The sequence below is a fragment of the Helobdella robusta genome (genome assembly GCF_000326865.2).
Source record: "Helobdella robusta unplaced genomic scaffold HELROscaffold_3, whole genome shotgun sequence".
Lineage (NCBI taxonomy): Eukaryota > Metazoa > Annelida > Clitellata > Rhynchobdellida > Glossiphoniidae > Helobdella > Helobdella robusta.
The window spans coordinates 7,493,377-7,516,032 of record NW_008704501.1 but is presented as its reverse complement, the minus strand read 5'-3'; the positions used below and the strand labels follow the sequence as shown (position 1 = coordinate 7,516,032).

Sequence of the window (22,656 nt, the reverse complement as noted above, 5' to 3'; positions counted from 1 at the left end):
TTACTTCTTCATTATTATTATTATTATTATTATTATAGTTTCAGAATTCATATATCGCTACAAAAAATTAGTTTATCTAAATTTCTTTATTCGTTAAATTGATATACAGATATACTAAACCTTTCTTAAAATTTTAGTCTTTAGTAAAATTATCGTGATTATAAATGAATGAAGAATGGATGAATGAATGAGGAATTGATTGACGAATAGTCGGATGAATTTATGGGTGAATTAAAGAATGAATGAGTAGGTAGGTGAATTGTTAAAGAATGATTTAGCTAATAGACTTATGGGATCTGACATGCAAATTATTTGAACGACAGTCAGTTCAATTCTTAACTGACAATAAACTTTGTAATAAAATCGATGACCCGCTGTTTAAAACTATGAAAGTGAACCATACACACATACACACACACACACACACACACACACACACACACACACACACACACACACACACAAACACGTGAAACACAAAATAAAAAAGCCAACAACTTGAGATGATTAAACTACGTCGTGTGAGCTTTAGCTCTCAAAAATTTTTAATATAAGTTACAATTTCTCACATGCGCACACACACAAACACAGAGACGCACGCACACACACACAGACACACGCACAAACACGCACACACACAAACACACACAAACGATTTTTACTATATATCATGTTGCGAGTAAGATTGGCCCAATTAGAATATGAATAATGATAATGAATAATAGTATTAATAATTCTATAAAATAGTAATTAATAATATTCATAATAATTAATAATAAATCAAAGAGATAGGCCATTGCCTCTTAATAACGATGGGATGGGTCCTAACAAAAGCAAATTTTTACCCAAATTTAATTAATATGTTAATAAAAACGAAATAAAATAAAGAATAAATATTAATTAAAATTAAATTAAATAAACAAATCGATGATAATCGGTTAGCTTTAATTTTAGACTTTTAAACGAAGAATAAGAATAAAAAAGAATAATTCTAGTTCAGTCGGCACAAAAATAGCGAAAAAGTCATCGAATTATAATCTGAGGTTTTCAGCACTCGTTGCCGATCCTCCAATATTTCTTTTTACACATGTACACACAAACACACACACACACACACACACACACACATACACACACTTACAGTCGCATATGTGTAGTTTATATGTGCAGTAGGCTACATGTACTGTACATGTCAAATAAACATTTACACAAAAATATAACATTTATACCGAATAGACCAAATGTTAAAAAAATACCATGTTTACCAAAATACACATAAAATATACCTCAAATACACCAAAAATATGCATATCTATGAAGTTAAATTTTAAAAAAATTACACCGTAAACAACTTGCAGAAGGTTAATAGCTATAAATAACAACTACTACATCTCTATTGTTATACTATTGCAGCGTTTCATATTTTTGGCATAGTAAATGGTTTCTGAGACACACACATACGCTACACACACATACACTACACACATATACACACGCACATATAAACAAACACACGCACACATACATATATGTTTGTATATGTATGTATATATTGTGTATACATACTTTTTTGTGTTAAAGTATATACGGTTGTATGGTAATTTTGTAACGTTGTCTCTTGATTTTATTTGTATAAATGTAGACGACTTGTCCGAATGTGACTCTTTGTTTGATTAATTATTATTAACCATGCAGGGTTGATTTTTTTTTTATATTATTTCTAATTAATTAGCTAATTCATTCATTTATTCGTTCGTTCGTTCATTAATTCATTAATTCATTCATAAATTTATAATCAATTATATTAGTGGATAAGTATTCAAGTTCTGTTCACCGTTGAACACGTATAGCAAGAGTTGTAACACGTAACAACTATTTAAAAAAAGCATAATTACATTAACAACAACAACCAAAACAACAACAAACAAACAAACATACCATAAATAAACAAACAAACCACAAACAAAACAAACAAACATACAAACAAACCACAAACAAACAACCACAACAGCAGCAGAAGCAGCTGCTGGAGCAGCAACAGCAACGATAACAACACTAACAGACTGCTGTAAGCAATCTGACGAAATACCTCCACTCGGTTACAAAACGCCTCTGGATGCATTCGAACGCGGGCCCCGCGAGAAACTTCTGTACGTGACTTGTCCAACTGGAGATGGTAGAAGGCCTGACTATTTGGCAACTGTTGATGTTGATCCACAGTCTTGCACGTATTCGCAGGTTGGTTGGTTGATTGATTGGTTGGTTGGCTGGTGGGTTGATTGGTTGAATGATTAATTGATTGGTTGGTTGGTTGTTTGGTGGGTTGATTGGTTTGATGATTAATTGATTGGTTGGTTGACCGGTTGGATGATTAATTGATTGGTTGGTTGGTTGTTTGTTATTTGGCTGGTTGATTGGTTGTTTGGTTGATTGATTAGTTGTTTTTGTTTTTTTGAGTGAGAAGATTGAATCAGCGATTGTTCTGTTCAAAATATTCGTTTAATCATTTATATATAACCATCCAATTAATCAATTAACCATTCAATCAACTATTTAGCCAACGACACGCACACATACACGCACGCACACACACACACACACACGTACACATACACATAGGTCATTGACAGATTGTACATGCCCCATACTAATGACGAGCTGCATCACTCGGGTTTCATCTCTCATTTCAATCTCTGATCAATTTCTCAAAAAATCTATTTTTAATTGTTAAAAATTAAATATTCACTACCATATACAATACATTATTACGTACATTATTACGCATGTTACGCATACAATAAGTTACATCACACACACACACACACGTACACACACACACAAACAAACACACACAGTTCTCAAAATCAAAAATTAGTGAAATACATTTAAAAACCGAAATACCGACAAACAAGGATGGAACGCTTGCTCGAGTTGCTTCGGAGATTCAACGAAATGTCGCAAGTACTTGGTACTACCCTGTTTATACTCGTCTCGTGTTTACGCAATTGACGTACACACAGATCCAAAGCATCCGAAAATCCACAAGGTTTTTCGGTATTTTCAAGAAAAAAAAATTAACTACTTTTTTTGTAATTTTTCGTTTATGTAGTAGTAGCAGTAGTAGATGTAGTAGTAGTAGTAGTAGTAGTAGTAGTAGTAGTAGTAGTAGTAGTAGTAGATGTAGTAGTAGTAGTATTAGTATTAGTAGTAGTAGTAGATGTAGTAGTAGTAGTAGTAATAGTAATAGTAGTAGCAGTAGTAGTAGTAGTAGTAGCAGTGGTAGATGTAGTAGCTTTATTATTATTATTATTATTATTATTGTCAAACTTTTTTAATCAAAATACAAGGTCGTATCTGTTGACGATGTGAAAAAAACTGGCCTGTCAACCCTGCACACCACTCATTGCCTGCCGTCTGGCGAGGTCATGATCAGTACTTTGGGAGATCTGAATGACAATAATCTTGGTTGGTTGGTTGGTTGGTTGGTTGGCTGGTTGGTTGGTTGGTTGGTTGGATGGCTGGTTCTTTGGTTGACTGGTTGGTTGGTTGGTAAGTTGATTAGTTGGTTGGTTGACTGGTTGGTTGGCTGGTTGGTTGGTTCATTGGTTGGTTTGTGGGTTGAATAGTTGGTTACTTGGTTGGCTGGCTGGCTGGTTGGTTTTTCTGGCTGTTTTAAAAGTCTCAATTTTGTCTCAGACTTAACTTATTTTAATATAAAATGAAACCAACGCCATCCAGGGAATTTCTTGATGATTGACGTTCATGAATGGAAGGTCAAGGGCACGTGGGTTGATCTGAAGGACGGAGCCAAATTCGGATACGATTATTGGTACCAACCTCGTCATGACGTCATGATCAGTACGGAATGGGGCGTTCCTAAAAATATTTTCGCCGGGTTTTCCCCAGATGACGTTGCCGCAGGTTTCAGTTTCGAGTTTGCAATTCATAATTTGTACTTATGCAAATTTTAATGTTTCAACACAATTTTTTTTTACATTTTAGCATCATTATTATTTACTTCTGTGTGAATTTAGGCAAATATGGGCGGAGTGTGAACGTGTTGGAGTGGAGTAGGTAGAAAGTGCTGAAAGACGATGACCTTGGTGATTGAAGGCCAGATACCCTTCGAGGTCAGATTTCTTCACAACCCCGATGCCACTGATGCTTATGTCGGCTGTGCTCTCTCTTCGACCGTTTTCAGAATCTTCAAGACGAGCGTTGGTCTTTTTTTTTGCTGAATGGCCCGTAGAATTTAATTATATTTTAATTGAATCAAACTATCAGGACAAGCGAGTTTGAAACAATTAATGGAAATAAATAAAAAATATTTGTTTCAAATTCATTTAATTACATTCCTGTCATCAACATCAATTTTGCAGAGATTACAAAAACACACACACAAACGCACAAACACACACACACAAACGCACAAACACACAGCACACACATAATTAAAATGAAATAATTTAATTCTTGCATCAATAGACAGGTGACTGGTTGGCTGAAAAGGTTATAGCAGTGCCCAGTAAGAAAGTGAGTAACTGGATTTTACAAACTATGCCAGGTTCGAGGATTCTTTCATCTTTTTAATTCTCTCTATACATTCTCTTATTTACTTAGTTGGCTATTTAATGTTTGTGATCAAATATATATATCGCGATAAGCAGTGATGGCGAATTCATTTGGACATCCTAACACATTCGTTGTTTACAACTTCTGTAAAGGTTTACCGGTTTTTACAAAACCATTTCAGATTTTTTTCTTCATATGAAATAATAATTTAAAAATAATCAACGAAAAACTATAGGCCTCATAACAGACATACTGATATCCTTGGACGATAAGTACCTATACGTTAGCAGCTGGTTGCATGGCGATGTGAGGCAGTACAATATAACTGTCAGAAATAAACCAGTGCTTATCGGGCAGGTAAGGAGTGCACACACGCACACACACAAATACACACACACACAAATACACACACAAATACATACACACAAATACACACACACACACACATATACACAAACATACATGTATATTCACTTTTATAGTACACTCACGTATTCTTATTTACGTTTTAATGTTTCATCATTCATAGGTCTTTCTTGGTGGCTCCATAAGTAAAGGCGGACCTGTGACAGTTACCGATGATTCTGAACTCAAAGTTATCTCTTAATCAATCAATCGATCGATCAATCAATCAACTAACCAACCAACCAATCAACCATCAACCAACCAACAACACCAACCAATCAATCAATCAATCAATTAGACAATCAATTTGTTAGTCGTTAGTTTAATTTCTAAATTTTGCCCTGATTGCATAAAAAATAAGGGCCCAGATTTATTGTATTTATTAGTTTCAATATCATTTTTTTATCCCTTTTAATAGAATTGTCAACAACATTTTTAAATTGAATTAATATATTTAAAATTAACAAAAATTATATATTTAAAAATATTTAGGAGCAGCCGGAACCGTTGATTTTGAGAGGGAAGAAAGTGGAAGGTGGAAGCCAAATGTTGCAACTGAGTCTTGATGGTCGGCGCTTGTATGCAACTACTTCCCTGTATAGCAGATGGGATAAACAATTTTATCCGGATCTACTCAAGTAAGGATACTGGGTTTTTGCATTGTGTGTGTGTGTATGTGTGTGTGTGGTGTGTGTGCATTTGTCTCTCTGTGTGTATGTGTTTGTTAAAACATTTAATTTTCAGTATTTTTCTAAATGGTTGTAGTTTGCAAATTTTGGATTAGTGAAGGATTTTTTTAAAATTTGTTTCACTCTAGTTCTAATTTGATACATTTTTAAAATTAACACCTCTTAATGTTCCAACGAGACCGCTTAGTTCATTGCAACGTTAAAAACCTTTGCAGACGATAACCAAACAACCGATAATTAATCAATTATTGATTAGTTAATAATTAATTAATAATTAACTAATTAACGAATTGTATTATCGACCCCACTAAGGAACGGGGCCTCTCTCATACAAATTGACGTAGACATCGTAAAAGGGGGACTCAAAGTTAACCAAAATTTCGGGATCGACTTCGGGGCAGAACCAGGCGGGCCAGTGTTGGCTCACGAAATGAGATACCCCGGCGGAGATTGTTCCTCTGATATTTGGATTTAATTATTTTAATTGGGGTGGTGGTTTCTACCACCATTAATTATTAATTAATTAAGTGATTTGAAGAACTTCAAAGTTATAATGCTATCTGAGATGAAACGTTTTTTGTATCTTAAACGGGCTGATTCTTTAAATTTATGATACATCTCTCTTAAATGATCCATCTATCTCTTAGACGAGTATTGAACGTTGTTTTAAATGTTTTATTTTATCTGGTTTTTATTTTATCTTGTTTTGAATGACAAAACAAATTTTCGTTAATAAATTTATGAAAAATTTCGTTCTATGTCACTCAAATTTTAAAACATCGTCTCCTCTTATAAGTTGGAAAAACTGGAAAAACTAATTACTAAATCTAAACAGTAGATGAATTGAAAAAGTATATATCGTGAAATAATCCACTGAATCTACTAACCCTAACCCTAACCCAACCAATCCCGGCTAGTACATGATGGCAGATCCCTTGCAAGCACACGGATATGACGGCTCCCTCCTGGAGAACCTGAACCCCCCGTTGTTGTGTACGTCCAACTCGTTGTGGTAGCATCCGTAGAAACCTGTGTATGTGTATGTTTGTGTGTGCGTATGTGTGCGTGTATGCCTGTGTGTGCGTGTATGTCTGTGTGTGGGTGTGGTTGAAAATATTGCTTAAAAATGATTGATTGCTTAACGATCTATTTCAATTATTTTGAATAACATTTTCTTATCAAGGTATTATAAAGGCTTTAGCAAAACATTTTTTAACCAGATGAAAAACTATTTCAAAAAGTAAACTAAATCAATCAAACAAAAAGAGATGACCTTTAGGTTCATGTTGGATGAATGGGAAGGTGCTGTCATCGCGAGGGGGTAGCGGGTCCTGGGCATCATTCAAATTTAGCGGCGGTCGGCCCATCCTGTACAGGTTGTAGGGGGAGAAGGCGTGCCCGTTCAGTTTGAATTCGGGAGGGGTGGCGAATTTGTAACCTAGTAGGTATCAATTAAGAAATATTTAAAAAAAAAAATTATGAAAAATAAAACCAAATCCAACTTCAAAATTATTTTGGTCTTAATTTTCAAAAAATGAAAAACCTAGTCCACCGGGCAATTTTGAATCATAGGCATCCCTCTTCTTCTGCCACGCTCTCCAATCATCTTCACTTTCGAAGGTCATCTGTCCAGGCACCCTCTCCCGAGGCAAGGCCATCTTTTCGTGATGTTTCTGCCAGCCGAGTGACCTCGGGTCATAGTGGGGTCTGCCAGACCAAACCTTGGAAAGGCCGTCACCACTCAGGTAGTTGAGGCTCTTGTAAGGTTTTAAGCACTCGCCTATTGGACAGCTTTCGTTAGTTAATTTAGTAACGTGAAATAATCTTTAACAAAAAAAAATTATTGAAAATAATCAATAAAAAAAAGTTGAAAATTACTTGGGATCCGTAACAACGTCCAATGTTTTAGGCTTGCAGATGTGCTCAAATGAAAATACAGTCGCCATGATAATATTATTATAGAAATTTGTATACTACTATTGCTCTTATTATTATTATTGTCAATAGTAGTAGTAGTAGTAGCCGTAGTAATAGCGTCAGTAGTAGCAGTAGTAGTAGTAGTAGTACTGTATTGAATAGTGAGACGAAAAATCTAGTATAAAGTAATTATAAGTTTAGTTTTTAAACTAGTTTTATAAGCTAATGATTATTTAATTGATTGATTAATTAATTGATTGAATGATTGATAGATTTTAAAGTAGCGAGTTTAATAAATTTGTGTAATAAATAGCTTTAAATAGAATTTTTGAAGCAGTCCAAACGATCTGTTTTTAAACATAACCATGGTAATGATGATACTATATACGTACACACACATAAATATATATATATATACATAGATATGTAATATACTGACATATACCCATAATTAAACAGTAATTATTTTTTTGTTAAAACTACATATATTTAAGATAAAATGAACGTTAATTGTACCATTGATGTACTACACAACTATTGTTAAGCGCTCTATAAATTGCTCTTGTTTATGTTATCAAGTTACCTGTATTACCTTTGTTTACCTTTAGAAGTTGCATTGTATGTTGTTATATTGTACTAGCTTTAATGTTCATTCGTGGTGTTAACACAAATTTCAGCCTATTGTTTATAATCCGGACGAATTTTATAAACCAACATTATTGTAGTCAAAGTTATTTATTGATTTGATTTTATTCATTTTTGATAATCAAAACAAATTTTTAAAAATAATCAGCCATCACAGATATTATAACAAAATAAATTACATTATGTCATTATGATCATTAATTTTTTATTGTTTAATGTCATTTTTTATTCCTTTAACATCTAAATCAGCATAATAAAATTAAAACGAATAAACGTAAAAGTTTTAAAAAATGTCGACAAAAGCGGATAGCTCACGGAACGATGCCAGCATGGGTAGTATCGGTTTCATGATATCGACTCCAGAACCGACAGTGCCAACCGGTAAACCGAGTTACATGAAGAACAAATTCAGCGTCCTCAACATCATCAGTTTCATCCTCTTCATATTGGTACTAATATTCGTACTCGTAAGTCTCGTATCTCCATATTGGATGGTTATGAGAGAACCGTGGATCGAAAGGTCGGTAATTTTCTCGGTAGTTTTGCCGGTAGATTTGTCGGCGTCTTTTTTCGATGATTTATCGGTAATTTTAACGATACTATCTTTAATTGAACAACAGGCTGTTAGTACCGAAACAATTTCAAATCGATCCGGAGAAGCACAGTGCCTGGATCGGCTTGTACTCGGCTTGCAACACCGAAAATAATTGTAATTCGGGTACGCCCTACGAGACTAAAGGTTGGTTAGGGGAAGAAAAATTTAAAGAGACAATATCAACTAATCAGTAACCGACAATACTTTTTTTTAAAGTTATATTTTCATTCATTTAAAAACTTTCATTCTTTCAGTCATTCAAATTGTTCATACCATAATTTCATTGACGATCATTCGTTTATTAATAATTTCCTCTCTAACTTCACTCGCCCACACACACGCAAACACACACACACACAAACAAACACACACACACACACACAAGAACACTCACGCACGCATCACATCAGGTTGGTTTAGGGCAGCCCAAATAACTTATGCCATGGGATTCGTCATAATGTTATTAGCCTTCGTTGTACAATGCATGTACCTGTGCTGCCTCGTTTACATCAAACTTCCAAACTATAAAATCATCTTTATCGTCGCCATCATCCTTCTTATTGGCGGTATAAATATAATTTTTTCTCATTTTTAATTAAATTGAATTTAAACTTCTTAACTTTTGAATTAATTCGATTAAGTTTAAGAATTAATTGGTAAATTATCCAAAATGTTGTAGCGAATTTTATCAACATGGAAATATAAAATGTTTTTTTAAAGGAGCGTTAATAAGTTCGAAATTTACCCGTGAGCGTATTTGTGACAAGTGCAACACGACTTTGTAAAAGCTTCAGGCGCAAGGAAAATTCAATTAAACATTTTTTTTAAATTTTTTTTAAATTAAACTGTAAAAACGACAGAAAAATAATAAGAATATAGTGAAATTTCGTCCTTGACTACCATACCAACATTGGCAAGCATAGACCTGATAGGATAAAAATTAACTTTAAGATTTATAACATACAAGTATCTAAATCAACACATGTTTGGAAATTTACTTAGTTAACATTATATGTACCTACGCGTGTGTAAACTCTTACATAGATACTTTTTTTGATAGCAAGATAGCATGTGATAGTCAATGAGATACATTTTCGCAAGGTTACCAATGATAGAAAGAGTGCATACAGTGCGTTACGTTCTACTGCCTGGTCGAGGATGTCGACGTATAGATATTTGCTAATGGAGCTATTTAACTTCGGTTGCACTCTAAGAACTGATGATAATAATAATAATAATTATTATAATAATATATAATAATAATAATTGATGTTTTATTTGGTTGCAGCAATATTAATAAATTCAATTTCTATTTTTTATTTAAAAAAAAAACCTTGCACCCGGAACAGCCATCTTTTGCAGTGTTGGGCTTGGACTATTCGGCTCAATGACGCTCACCGACGGACTCCTAACTCCGATGAGTTTGAACGGGCCGGGCGGTGTCCTCACCTGGGCTTTTTTTCTCGGTATAGTCGGTACATCACTGGCCGGAATTACGTCATTAATCTTTCTCATAGATGGCATGGTGCAAGCCAAGAAGGCTGAAGATAATGAACCGGTATCTATGTACATGTCTAAGACGAGCAATGCATAAACCTTTTTTTTTCTTAATTTTTAATTTTTACATTTTAATTGCCGTTTCAATAATAATATTTAACAGCGATATTTTTTATTTTGTTTATATTTCTGTACTGTAGAATTGTTGTAATTATAAAATAAATTTGTGTGTATAGCTCAGGGGAAATCACCATCAAATTAATCATTTTTTAATAAATGAAGCCCCCAGTTTCTTAGAAGTCGGTTTATTACTTCACTTTAGCAGAAGTTTCAAGTGTTTACGATTCGCAAATTATGTTGTAAAGATTGTAAAGTTGCGACACTTTTTTTTAAACATTAGCAGGGACTACTTCAAAAAAATTTAACACATCTGCTTTCAATGTAATTGAGGAGGTATACACTGAGAAAAATGACAGGTTTGTTGAAAATGAAAAAAATTTCGAATGAATAAAATTTTAATGTTCCCATTGTTGGTGCACCTCAAAATGTTGTCAACATTTCAACGAGTGATTCAAGTATTGATTGGCTTAATGGCTGGCTGTGTTGAGATCAGAAACAAGTGCCGTTGGTGTTCGCCGTCATAATCGTGCGTGTATATAAGGTAAGGAAATGTTATTACGTCGTATTCCGTTTGATATTTTGCTAACATAAGAAACTATTTAGAAATTTAGAAAGATTAGTTTCGATAGAATATGATTTAAAGAATTTGTAAAATGTTGTTTCTTGCCTGAAAGATGTTGGACTGGAAGAAATTCGTTGAGGAATTAAAGTTGTTCTGTGAGAAGGTGACCATCAGAGGCGTGTCGAACATTGTGAAGTCGAAACAAACCGTTATCGCGGCTCTCTATTCGCTGGCGGTTCTCACTTGTTCCGGCCTGTTGATATGGCAAATCAGCAGCCTGATAGAGAGCTACCTGAGTCACCCGTTCACCACAACCATGACGGAACAAAACGTCGATCCTGTCTTTCCGACGGTAACGGTTTGCCATTTGAATCCGATTCTAATGGCAGAGGAAAGATTCACAAGTGTCCTCTCGTGGTCTCGTCATTTGCAGAATATTCAAGACGCCAGATTGAAACTCAACTACGATGACCTGGCCATTCTTTATCCAACCATATCGAGGGCCGAGTTTGAGACGATAGTGAAAGATCTGAGGACGGCTGGTGGATATTTTGCAAACTTTCCGGTAATGGATTTAAAATCGATCGTCAACACGGAACTGATCATAGATCAAAATCTGGTGGACTGGGATTGGATAAATTATGAGCGGAACGCATCTTCGGAGCCTCTCTGGGACTCGAACTACGCCAACTGCTTGAAGGTTACCTTGAATAATGAGGATAGAAAACGCGTCAGATCCATGAGTTTGATTTTTTATCTGCACAACTTCCCAAAAGTTGTGTTACCCGGGTCCTACTATCTCACCGCACTTACGTCCAAAGCTACGGGAGTTCGGATAAAAATTCATTCCCCAAACACGAGAGGCGATATGAAGAGTGGAATGAATTTGAGACCAGGAACAGAAAGTACGTTCTACATAAGAATGGTCAACAGATCTAGACTGCATTATCCGTACAACAAAGAGGATTGCACAGATGTCGACAACGAGACTCCAGGCGAGAGCGGATACCTGTACAGTAGGGAGGCTTGCATGGACTACTGCATACAACAAAAAGTAGTTGACGCTTGCAAATGTGTATCCATCGACCACTTACATTCGGACACACAGTTGAAGCAAGCAAACTACATATCGTGCGGCAACATGTCACACATTAGCAGCAATGAAAACGACAGACTGAGCATTTACAACGGCCCAAAAAACTCACCGATCCTCTACGCAAACACGACCTACTTTCTACCCGAGTTCATGAAACTGTTGGCTTGTCAGCGCAAAACATTGCAAACGAACACCACCTCGTGTTTGAACAAATGTTTGGTCCCTTGCAACGAAGTTTATTACGACTACCAAGGATTGTTTGTTGACTGGCCTGACATCACCAGACATCTGCCCATCTTCAGACGCTACATAACAAACTCAACCACCAGACTGAGACATAAACTTCTCTTCCCAGAGCACACCCTCCTGGACAGCCATAAAACAAGTGGCACCATGCCGGACGAGGAAATCCTAAAAAATTTGAGCGACCTGAAGCAGATAGAAAAAAATTTTCTCCAATTGAACATCGTTTTTGAATCGGACAAGCCCTACTCCATTCAAGATAAGGAGATGATTACTTCGCAGACGATGCTGTCGTCAATTGGTGGCAGTTTGAGTCTCTGGCTCGGGATTACTGTGATGACCATGGTGGAACTTTTAGAGTTCGTTTTCCATATCATCGTCCTCACCTTCAGCGGAAGGAAAGTGAAAATGAAAAAAATCACAGTTGACGCGTTTCCAAAGAAATTTTGAAATGTAGAATAAAGAATAAATTTTTTGAAATACTCTGAAAGGCAACAGTTTAATATATTCCACGAAACACATGAAAATTAACAACAATTTATAAATTAATTTATTTATTCACTTATTTTAAATTTATGCCATTATATATTTTAAGCACACGACAGCAGTCAATTATTTATTCAGCAAAGCCTACGCACCATCACCGTTCACTTTTTAATCGTCAAATGATGTCTTATATTTTATGAAAAACTGACTCTCCTGAGAAAGAATTTCCTACATGGGAATATCGTCTTCGATTCAGACAGGCCGTTCAGTGTAAAAGACGGGGAGTTGATAGAGTCACGAACGATGTTGCCATCTGAAGGGTCGGTGTTTCAGCCTGTCGATGGGCAAGCATAGTCTCTATGACGTTAGCCGAACTGGCAGAGTTCTTGTTCAATCTGGCTGCTCTTGCTCTCGGCAGAAAGAAAGAAGTTGACAGTGAAATAATCAACGAAAACTAAATTTTAAAATTAGTTTTCAAATTATTTCTTATAAAATGAATGTGTTGTAATTTCCGTATAGAGGAATGAAAGATGAAATTGAACATAAAATGAAAAATATTCTTTAAACTTATGTGCACGAATCGTTTTTTTAAATATTTCCTTCTGTCTCAATGTTTCATTTCTATTTTTTTAGTTGTCTACATTCAAACATTTATTATAAAAGATAAACATTTTTTCCAATAAATTTTCAATTTTTTACGGGACAATTTTTTTCGTAGCTTTTTTTCGTAGCTTTCGTAGATTTTTTTTTACGAAGTTTGTAATAAAAAAATATTGTAAAACTACAAATTGCTGATGTTAATTTGTAAAATAAATATAAAAATAGTTAAAGAGCGATTCATAAATACCTTAAGAAGAAAGAAATATACAGTGGCGAAACAGTAGCTAACATAGCGACTAACTTTTCAATTAATATGGATGAAGTATGATTCACTTGGTTTCTATTGGTAACAATGATAAAACCAAATAACCATAACGTTAAATATGAAGTTAGAACTCGACAACGCGACGTGGATGGAGTTTTCTCTTTATTTCTAATGTTAGCATGGCATATCCAACGACAACAAAATTATTTTAATTTTTTAAATCAATATTATTAACTATTATTAAAACGATTATTATTACTACTATTATATAAACCATTATTATTATTATTATTATTATTATTATTATTATTATTATTATTATTATATTAAATTTTAGTCAGTAATTAAAAATAAGTAAACAAACCAGACACAGACAGACAAACAGACAGACAGACAGGAACATGCATCATGTACGTACATAGTTTTAACCAAAAGCCGTATATTGATTTCATGTCATTACAGTCATTGAAATATGACATTAAGTGGCCATTCATAATGAACAATTCGGCATTGATATGTGATAATTATTAAAAATATCTTCAAAAGCATGAATTACTTGCATTCTGGCGTTTGATCAGTTTTATTTCACTTGTTATATCTGTTCAGTGGTACAAATTTGAACTAACCAAATAATAAATTTGTTTTCGGAAGGTTAGATATCTTTTTTATTCACCCAAAATATGTTGGAATGGTTTGGTTTGCATGTAAAATTTTCTTAATGTAATGTACACAAAAATACTAAATGTACTTTCTGTGATTCTTTCAAAATTTTTGGTAAACTATAAAGAATTTATTAAAAACTCTAGAACAAGCGATGTTTATGATTTAATATTTTATTAAAAACTCTAGAACAAGCGATGTTTATGATTTAATATTTTATTTTTGATATTTTACAATTAACTCATCCCTGACAGATCCCACAATAAAACGCTGGAATGAAACCAACCCATGAAATGATTGCTGCTGGCTGGCTGGCGGGTATGAATGCAGATGAAAAAACAGCATGGAACGTATCATCCTAAGTTTCACATTAATAATTTTACCTGTAATTAGACAAAGCAAATTACAACCCACACAAACGCGCAGTACCTGGATGAGATGAAATTATGTAGATCGATGACTATCGATCTATCTACACGTATCGATCACTTCTTTTCATTATATTTTTCCATCAAAATGTCAATTCCATTAGCAGGACATTATAATGCACGTTCCTAGAATGCCTTTTTGATTCCATAACGGTTTCCGTTATTTATTTTCTCATTTGTCCGACTGGTTAATTAGGATGCAACAATAGCATGCAACTACCTGGAGTGTGTTTGTTGTTGTTGAAATATTTAAAGGGACGTATTGCGCTGAAATAAGTTTACACGCGTTTCATAATATTTAATTATAAACGGGATAAATTATTTTCAATTTAATACGTTGGATTGTCCTTGAGCAATGGTTGACTGGCTTAAAATAGCTGAAGAAGTGAAGTTGTTCTGCGAAACAGTTACAATCAGAGGAGTGGCAAGAATCGTGAAATCGAAAAGAATTGTTGTGGCCGTACTGTGGCTGGTTGCGGTCATCACATGCTCCAGTTTCCTTATATGGCAGTTGTGTCTCTTGTTCGTGAAATACTTCACGTTTCCAATCACGACGACGATCACAGAGCAAGATGTTGATCCAGTCTTTCCCACTGTGACCATCTGCAATTTAAATCCAATTCTAATGGTTAAGAAAGAGTACACAGATCTGCTATCATGGTCCCAACATTTGAAAAACGTCGAGCACGCATTGAACAACACCAACTACGATGCTTTGGCTCAATATTATCCAAATATTCCCAAAAAAGACGCGCAGAATCTAGTGAGAGACCTCGAGTCGCCGGGCGGTTATTTTGCAAATTTTCAAGTTTTCAACCAAAAAAATGACACCGACGTTAGCAAGGATTTGATTGTCGACTCAAGTCTCGTTGGGTGGGACTGGGTGAGATCCAATGCGAGTGTGGATATTTTGGATCAGTGGGATTCCAACTATTACAACTGTTTCAAAACAGAAATCAAAAGCCAAAACAGAGGAAATATAAGATCGATGAGTTTGATTCTCTACATCAACAACTTCCCTACTGCTCTACTCCCAGGCCAGTATCAGCTGGGCAGCTTAACATCCAAAGCCACTGGTGTCAGGATCACAATTCACCTTCCAGGCACGAGAGGTGAAATGAAGAACGGTTTGAACCTCAGTCCGGGAACTGAAAGCACCCTTTACATACAGATGGTCAACAGAAGCAGACTGCACTATCCATACAGTGCAGATGATTGCACCGACGATTTCAACTTCACGCCCAATATTAGCGGATACTTTTATAGCAGAGAAGATTGTACAGACTATTGCATTCAACAAAAAGTCGTCGATGTCTGCAAATGTTTGTCGTTAGAACATCTCTCTTCAAAATCTCAGCAACAAAAAGCCAGTTATACTTTTTGTGGAAACATGTCGAATATCGGCGGCAGTGACAAAAGCCTGGCCAGCTTCAACGGGCCAAAAAATTCTGCAAATTATTACTCAAACACTAGTAAAGTTTTACCAGAATTTGTGAAAATGTTGGCATGTCAGAAATCAATTTTAATGAACGAATCCAATTCCTGTCTGAACGCATGCAAGGTACCCTGCAAAGAAGTTTATTACGATTACCGCAGCCTCTATGCCGATTGGCCCGACGTCACTCAGCACCTGTCCGTCTACAGAAGCTACGTAAGAAACACTACTTCGAGAATGGTCAACGCGAGTCTCTTCGAAGCATACGACGAATTGGACAGCCAGGTTGTAAAAGGAAGCATGGATGAGAAACACGCCATCGACAAGTTGAAGCAACTGGACTTGATCAAAAATAACTTTCTGCAGATAAACATCGTCTTCGAATCCGACAAGCCATACATCGTGAAGGACGAGGCGACGATGACCTCGATCACCATGCTGTCCTCGGTTGGGGGCAGTCTGAGTTTATGGCTGGGCATAACGATTATGACGCTGGCTGAAGTGGCCGAGTTCATTTTTAATTTGATCGTTTTGTCTGTCGGCAGGAAAAAAGAGATTCAACCGAAAAGAGCTGCAACGGTAATTAAAAGCATGCCGCCTGATGACAAATTTTGAAACATGAGATGTTCGTTCGGTGGATGTGAGCAGATTTGCTACCGCCTGTCAAACGAGTGATCGATATTTTTATAGTTTCATCAATTAATTAATCAACACATTCACTACATTTCTTTGCCAATGTTGATGCACCGAAGTTTTAGTTAATTACATTTTGAATAATTTTCAAACCGTTTTAACGTTTTTTTGCATACACTTTTTCTTATATTATATGAATAAATTTTCTGTGCGTGTTAGACTGTAAGATGATGATTAGAACGAACAAACGTTACGTTTAGTTCCTGAACTCAACGCCGAATTTACTTTGAAAAAAAACATAACACACACACACACACACACACACACACACACACACACACACACACACACACACACACGTATCATACTAAACCAACCAAGACATACACATTACAAAATCAACATTTTTATTAAAGCAATAAGTAGACAGCTAATAATAACCAACACAAAATGTTATTTTCAAACCTGCAAAGACGTATATTTCGATAGCAATTGATATACCATCACCATTCCTTTAGTGGTAAACTTTACACTGTGTTATTCAATATTACATACACTGAACGTTTGGTGGATAACAAAGGCGTTATATTAGGAATAGAGTAAGCATAGATTTATATTTAGAAAAAAGACAATGTATACATAAATATTAATATCTGTAACAATTGACTAGTCGAAATGAAATGCTCTATAGCTCTTGTTTTTATCCAAAGGCTTGCAGACAATATTAACAAACATTAGGCGTGATGAATCTTATCGGCAGTTTAATAGTGGGCGAAATTTCGCCACTGTACCACTAACACTCTACCTTTTAACGAATTAGCATCTATTGACTATGAAATGTTCCAACTGCATGCCTCATAAACTTCTAATGACATCCCAAATTAACTGATGAACTTCACGTTCACTCGGAAGCCTCTGCAGCGATCAATGCGACTGATTAGTTCCGTAATTGGGGAAGGCATATATATTTGAGAGTTCGACGTATGCGTGGTGTAGTTTTTACAACCTCAATCACCTGTTGCTTACCGCTTAAGAGTATAATTTTTTCGTTATTAAAATAATTACAGGCGAAATGTTTTCTAAATAAACTTAGTGCCGTTGAAAAATGGTTAATAAAAATAAAATAGTGGAAGAGGTGAAACTGTTTTGCGAGACAGTAACGATTAGAGGGATCTCAAGGATTGTGAAGTCCAAACAAAATTTTGTAGCGTTTACATGGTCTCTCGTCGTAATGGTGTGTTCGGGTGTGTTGGCATGGCAGCTCCAGTCGTTGATCGTTAATTATTTCAACTACCCCTTCATGACGACAATCACGGAGCAGAGCGAAGAACCAGTCTTTCCCACGGTGACTGTTTGCAACTTGAACCCAATTCTGATGGCGAAACCAGAGTACACGGATATTCTTTCCTGGTCCCAACATTTGAAGAACGTGATGGAGGCCACAATAAAAACCGATTACGACACTTTGATGAAAAATGTCTCGGAGTTATCGAAGCACGATGCCGAAGACTTGATAAAAGATCTCGAATCTCCCGGTGGATATTTTTCTAATTTTCCTTTACGTAATTTACTAGACGACTCGGATAGTGATACCAATTTAATAATGAACTACAGTTTCAATGGCTGGGACTGGATGAGGTACGAACCAAACGTAACTCTAAGAAGCCAGTGGGACTCGAACTATTACAAATGCTACGAGATTGATGTGAGGAAAGAAGAGAAAGGCAGCGTGAGATCGATGAGTTTGATTCTATACATCAACAACTTCCCTAGCGTTGTCATGCCTGGCCTTTATCAATTTGGAGGCCTGACATCAAAAGCTACAGGCGTGCGAATAAAAGCTCACTACCCGGGCACAAGGGGTGACATGAAGAATGGATTGAGTCTCAGTCCTGGGACAGAGAGCACTTTTTACATTCAGATGATCAACCGAACAAGACTGCATTCTCCATATAACAAAGAAGACTGTACTGATCAAAATAATTTCAGCCCCGATGAGACCGGCCACTTGTACAGCAGGGAGGACTGCATCGAGTACTGCTTGCAACAGCAGGTCGTCGATCAGTGCAATTGTGTTTCTATAGATCACTTATTTTTGAAAGCGCAACTGGAAAAAGTTTACTACAAGTCTTGTGGAAATATGTCAAACATTGGCGGTGATTACAATGGTCCCCAAAACGCGTCTTTATATTACGGAAACGGAAATAAACTGTTGCCTGATATCGTCAAATTACTGACTTGCCAGAAAAAAGCGTTACAGATCAAATCATCGCCGTGTTTGAAGAAGTGTTCAGCTCCTTGCTCCGAAATACGTTATGATTATCAAGGATTGTACGCCAGCTGGCCCGACGTCACTCAACATCTGTCCGTTTATAAAAGTTACGTGAAGAATGGAATGTATAAAACTATTCACCCGGATCTTTTCAAAAGTTACGAGGACCTGGCCAACCAGAAAAGTAACGGCACGATGAACGACACCGAGATTATCAAAAAATTAAATGAATTAACCCTGATAAAGAAGAATTTTCTTCAGGTAAATATCGTTTTTGAATCTAACAAACCCCTTCTTATCGAAGATAAAGAGATGATAACACCAGAGACGATGTTATCATCGATAGGAGGAAGTCTCAGTCTCTGGCTTGGAATAACAATCATGACACTGGCCGAACTGGTCGAGTTCATCTTCAACCTGATATTTGTCGCTTTCCACGAAAAAACTGAAAAGAAAATCCAGCCAAATCAAAGATAGCCACCTAAAAACATAAAAATGTGGCCGCGTCGAAAACTGGAAGTGAAATCAAAATTGAACGTTTTGTAACGAATGAATACGTTGAAAGTCTCGTTATAAATGTATCTCCATTTGTGATTGCATGTGCGTTTTAATTATTATAACTCATTTCAGTTCAGACATTGGATTGTTTAATTTTTTTTGTGTTAAAAAACTTGAAAACTTGAAAGATAAATCAACAATTTTGAGAAATGTGGCATTCAATCAAGAGTTACCACAAATTTTCGTATCTTCTAGCACATAATCTTCAGGCCTGTGATTGAAATAAAAAAAATTATACTATTAACAAATAAATAAAAAATAAATAAATAAAATATTTATAATTAATCAACAGACAAACCAAAAAACAAATTAAAATCTTTAATATTTAAAAAGAATAATTAAAAATAAACTAAATAATGTTAACCAATCAAAGAGTTTTGGGAATGATCTCCTCTCTTCTTCTGAAAAATCTTTCAACTTCTTAGGAACTTGCATAATTTGAGGTATTTGGCCGGTTATATTTTTCAAAATTTCATCTGGAATATTCTGAAAAAATAGAGAAATATATACTAAAATAACAACATCAATGAATTTATTTACTTAAAATTAAAAAAATATGATTTCAAACCAGAAAATCAATTTTAAAATGAAAAAGAATAAGACTATAACGTTAATACATCACAATAAAATTATTAATTTATTATTTTATTCAAAAACTAAATGATTATTCAAAATAAAAATTGGTTTATAAAATAAAAATTGGAGTTAAAAGAAAAATAAATGAAGACCTCATCTTTGTATAAGTACAATTTCTCCATCATAGGCCTTCTTAGTAGAGTCCCTTTAATATTGCTGTATATTATTTTTCTTATTAACTGAAATAAATAAAAATTATTGGTAATACCTTTTATAATGTATGTGTGTGTGTGAAATGATTAAAATAAAATACCTTTGTAGGGTCTTCATTGTGGACTTTGTAAGCCCTTGTTGCCGAAAAACCGCCAGGGTACCTGAAAAATAAAAAATTGTACTACAACCTCCCCACACACACACACACACTCACACACACAAACACACACACACACATGTACCATTTCTTTCTCTCATTTTTACACACAGAGAAAGAGACAGACACACAAACACTAAAATACACACATACACCCACAAACATACAAACCCAGTATGATGAAATAACTTAAATGTTCGCCAGAGTTCACCCTCCATTGCCATGTGTTGAGTATTAATTACTACAACATGGTCCCCGATGTCACCTGTTGAATGTTTCAAAAATAATTAATAATAAAACAATTGTTTATTTTATTATAAAATATAGAAAAAATAATATTTTCACAATAATAATTACATTTCAACACATATTAAAATTTCACATTAATATTTTAATTTAAATACAAAATAATACAAACAATAAAATACAATTTTATTCAGAATACATTACTACTCATAATCACTATGGTTAAAAAGATACAATAATTACAATACAATACGTTCTGTAGCAATGTAGCATAAGAAATAAAAATAATAGTATAGTTATAATAATTTAAAAAATTGTACGACCTGCTAAGTTATATAATCATAATAGTATTATATTAGTATATTATATAACTTTAGTTTAGTTAGAATTAGATTACATTACGATTACACACATACACAGTTTACATTTTACTGATTACTTCTTACTTAAAGGGTGATATATAGGTTTGTGTTTGCCTTCTAGATGTCGCACGATGACCTTGGCCGACTTGAAGGGGCACTGCCATTTTAAATCATACAGCCACCAGAGGCGAGAAAAAGTGCACCATTGCTTGGTTGATGTTTTTTTTAAAGTTACTTTATTTGTAATTATTAATTTAATCATATTTGATAAATATTATGTAATTATTTAAGTGTCGAAAAAAATAATTTTCTACGTACCTGAACCCGGTGAGATGCCATGAATTAGTGTTTTTTCGGAACTTAGTTAAATTAATGTCTGAGCGATAATAACATGCCCGTATTATAAACAACCCAAGAACAATAATATCAACCACAGAACTAAACATTTTTACATTTTTTAATTGAAAATATTCTGCTTTAAACAGCAATAGTCAGTGAAATTGTCAATGTAGGACACACACACACACACACACACACACACACACACACACACACACACACACACCACACACTAATATGAAATATGTATAACAAATTGAAATATCTGCATCACAAACCAGTATTTAGAAAAACGTTAAGTTAACTTTACTACTGAATATAGCTCAACAAATGGACTAATGATGGCCCCCAGTCTAGAAAAATGATCCGGCAGACGATCGTGGCCGTCCATTTAATACATTTATCTTACTTTTAGTATTTGCCTGGAGGTCAATTATAATTGCATTCCAAATGAGATGTTTATGAATGGTCAAATAACCCATATCTGTCTGTCTGTCTGCCTGCCTGTTTGTCTGTTTGATGTGTCTGTATGTGTGTATAATTGTTGACATGTGTATTAATTTATTTGTATCCAAGTGAATGCCCATTTTATGCATACCTTTATTTGTATATGAGGGTGTATTTTTATTTTTACCTACATACCTACATACGCACGTGAATGTGTGTGTGTGTGTGTATGTGTGTGTGTGTGTGTGTGTGTGTGTGTGTGTGTGTGTGTGTGTGTGTGTGTGTGTGTGTGTGTGGTGTGACGGCGAAACTACAGCACCCTACGTGTCAGTGAATGCATGCTGTGTGTCTAGGCCAGTGTAATAAAAGTGAATTATGACAACAATGAAGAGTGGGGCATTAAAGATGATGGCGTGAAAGTAAAAATGAATAAAAAATGAATGGATGAAAAACGAATGATAATGAATGAAAATGTAAATACATGTGTGTATTAACTAATATTAAATACAATATTAATCCATATAATTTGACGACAATATTAAAAGATGATCATTTCACACAAACGCACACACACACACACACACACACACACACACACACAAACACAAACAAACACACACACATACACGGGTATACAC

General features: G+C 34.9%; 7 protein-coding genes across 7 annotated transcripts; 5 read left to right on the top strand and 2 right to left on the bottom strand.

Annotated features, from left to right (window-relative positions):
• Window positions 1-2,097: 2,097 nt before the first annotated feature.
• HELRODRAFT_66289 (hypothetical protein) lies at window positions 2,098-6,141 on the top strand (the record flags this gene model as incomplete). The annotated part of the gene is made up of 12 exons (XM_009021677.1): window positions 2,098-2,238; window positions 2,620-2,671; window positions 2,913-3,046; window positions 3,348-3,465; window positions 3,739-3,952; window positions 4,035-4,065; window positions 4,092-4,217; window positions 4,486-4,564; window positions 4,808-4,929; window positions 5,102-5,167; window positions 5,470-5,615; window positions 5,979-6,141. Coding segments are annotated over 12 exons (1,392 nt in total), but the record flags the coding sequence as incomplete, so codon positions are not given.
• A 438-nt stretch (window positions 6,142-6,579) lies between these two features.
• On the bottom strand, window positions 6,580-7,612 carry HELRODRAFT_161794 (hypothetical protein; the record flags this gene model as incomplete). The annotated part of the gene is made up of 4 exons (XM_009021676.1): window positions 6,580-6,695; window positions 6,940-7,104; window positions 7,210-7,457; window positions 7,545-7,612. The coding sequence occupies 4 exons, from the start codon at window positions 7,610-7,612 to the stop codon at window positions 6,580-6,582; spliced, it is 597 nt and encodes a 198-aa protein (XP_009019924.1).
• A 564-nt stretch (window positions 7,613-8,176) lies between these two features.
• Window positions 8,177-10,612, top strand: HELRODRAFT_188730 (hypothetical protein). The gene is made up of 4 exons (XM_009021675.1): window positions 8,177-8,748; window positions 8,849-8,967; window positions 9,234-9,389; window positions 10,173-10,612. The coding sequence occupies exons 1-4, from the start codon at window positions 8,519-8,521 to the stop codon at window positions 10,415-10,417; spliced, it is 750 nt and encodes a 249-aa protein (XP_009019923.1). The 5' UTR covers window positions 8,177-8,518; the 3' UTR covers window positions 10,418-10,612.
• Window positions 10,613-11,114: 502 nt separating this feature from the next.
• On the top strand, window positions 11,115-12,791 carry HELRODRAFT_161792 (hypothetical protein; the record flags this gene model as incomplete). The annotated part of the gene is made up of 1 exon (XM_009021674.1): window positions 11,115-12,791. The coding sequence occupies one exon, from the start codon at window positions 11,115-11,117 to the stop codon at window positions 12,789-12,791; it is 1,677 nt and encodes a 558-aa protein (XP_009019922.1).
• Window positions 12,792-15,135: 2,344 nt separating this feature from the next.
• On the top strand, window positions 15,136-16,830 carry HELRODRAFT_161791 (hypothetical protein; the record flags this gene model as incomplete). Its single annotated transcript, XM_009021673.1, has 1 exon — window positions 15,136-16,830. One exon carries the CDS (start codon window positions 15,136-15,138, stop codon window positions 16,828-16,830), a length of 1,695 nt encoding a protein of 564 aa, XP_009019921.1.
• A 1,123-nt stretch (window positions 16,831-17,953) lies between these two features.
• Window positions 17,954-19,597, top strand: HELRODRAFT_161790 (hypothetical protein; the record flags this gene model as incomplete). The annotated part of the gene is made up of 1 exon (XM_009021672.1): window positions 17,954-19,597. One exon carries the CDS (start codon window positions 17,954-17,956, stop codon window positions 19,595-19,597), a length of 1,644 nt encoding a protein of 547 aa, XP_009019920.1.
• A 399-nt stretch (window positions 19,598-19,996) lies between these two features.
• On the bottom strand, window positions 19,997-21,494 carry HELRODRAFT_65856 (hypothetical protein; the record flags this gene model as incomplete). The annotated part of the gene is made up of 5 exons (XM_009021671.1): window positions 19,997-20,164; window positions 20,407-20,493; window positions 20,568-20,628; window positions 20,796-20,889; window positions 21,317-21,494. 5 exons carry the CDS (start codon window positions 21,492-21,494, stop codon window positions 19,997-19,999), a joined length of 588 nt encoding a protein of 195 aa, XP_009019919.1.
• Window positions 21,495-22,656: the final 1,162 nt, after the last annotated feature.

Bases quoted from the DNA above. Each gene is read 5' to 3' on its own strand.
- HELRODRAFT_188730 (XM_009021675.1), top strand. From the start codon at position 8,519: ATGTCGACAAAAGCGGATAGCTCACGGAACGATGCCAGCATGGGTAGT. The intron at 8,749-8,848 runs GTCGGTAATTTT...ATTGAACAACAG, and splicing joins AGAGAACCGTGGATCGAAAG to GCTGTTAGTACCGAAACAAT. The intron at 8,968-9,233 runs GTTGGTTAGGGG...GCATCACATCAG, and splicing joins TACGCCCTACGAGACTAAAG to GTTGGTTTAGGGCAGCCCAA.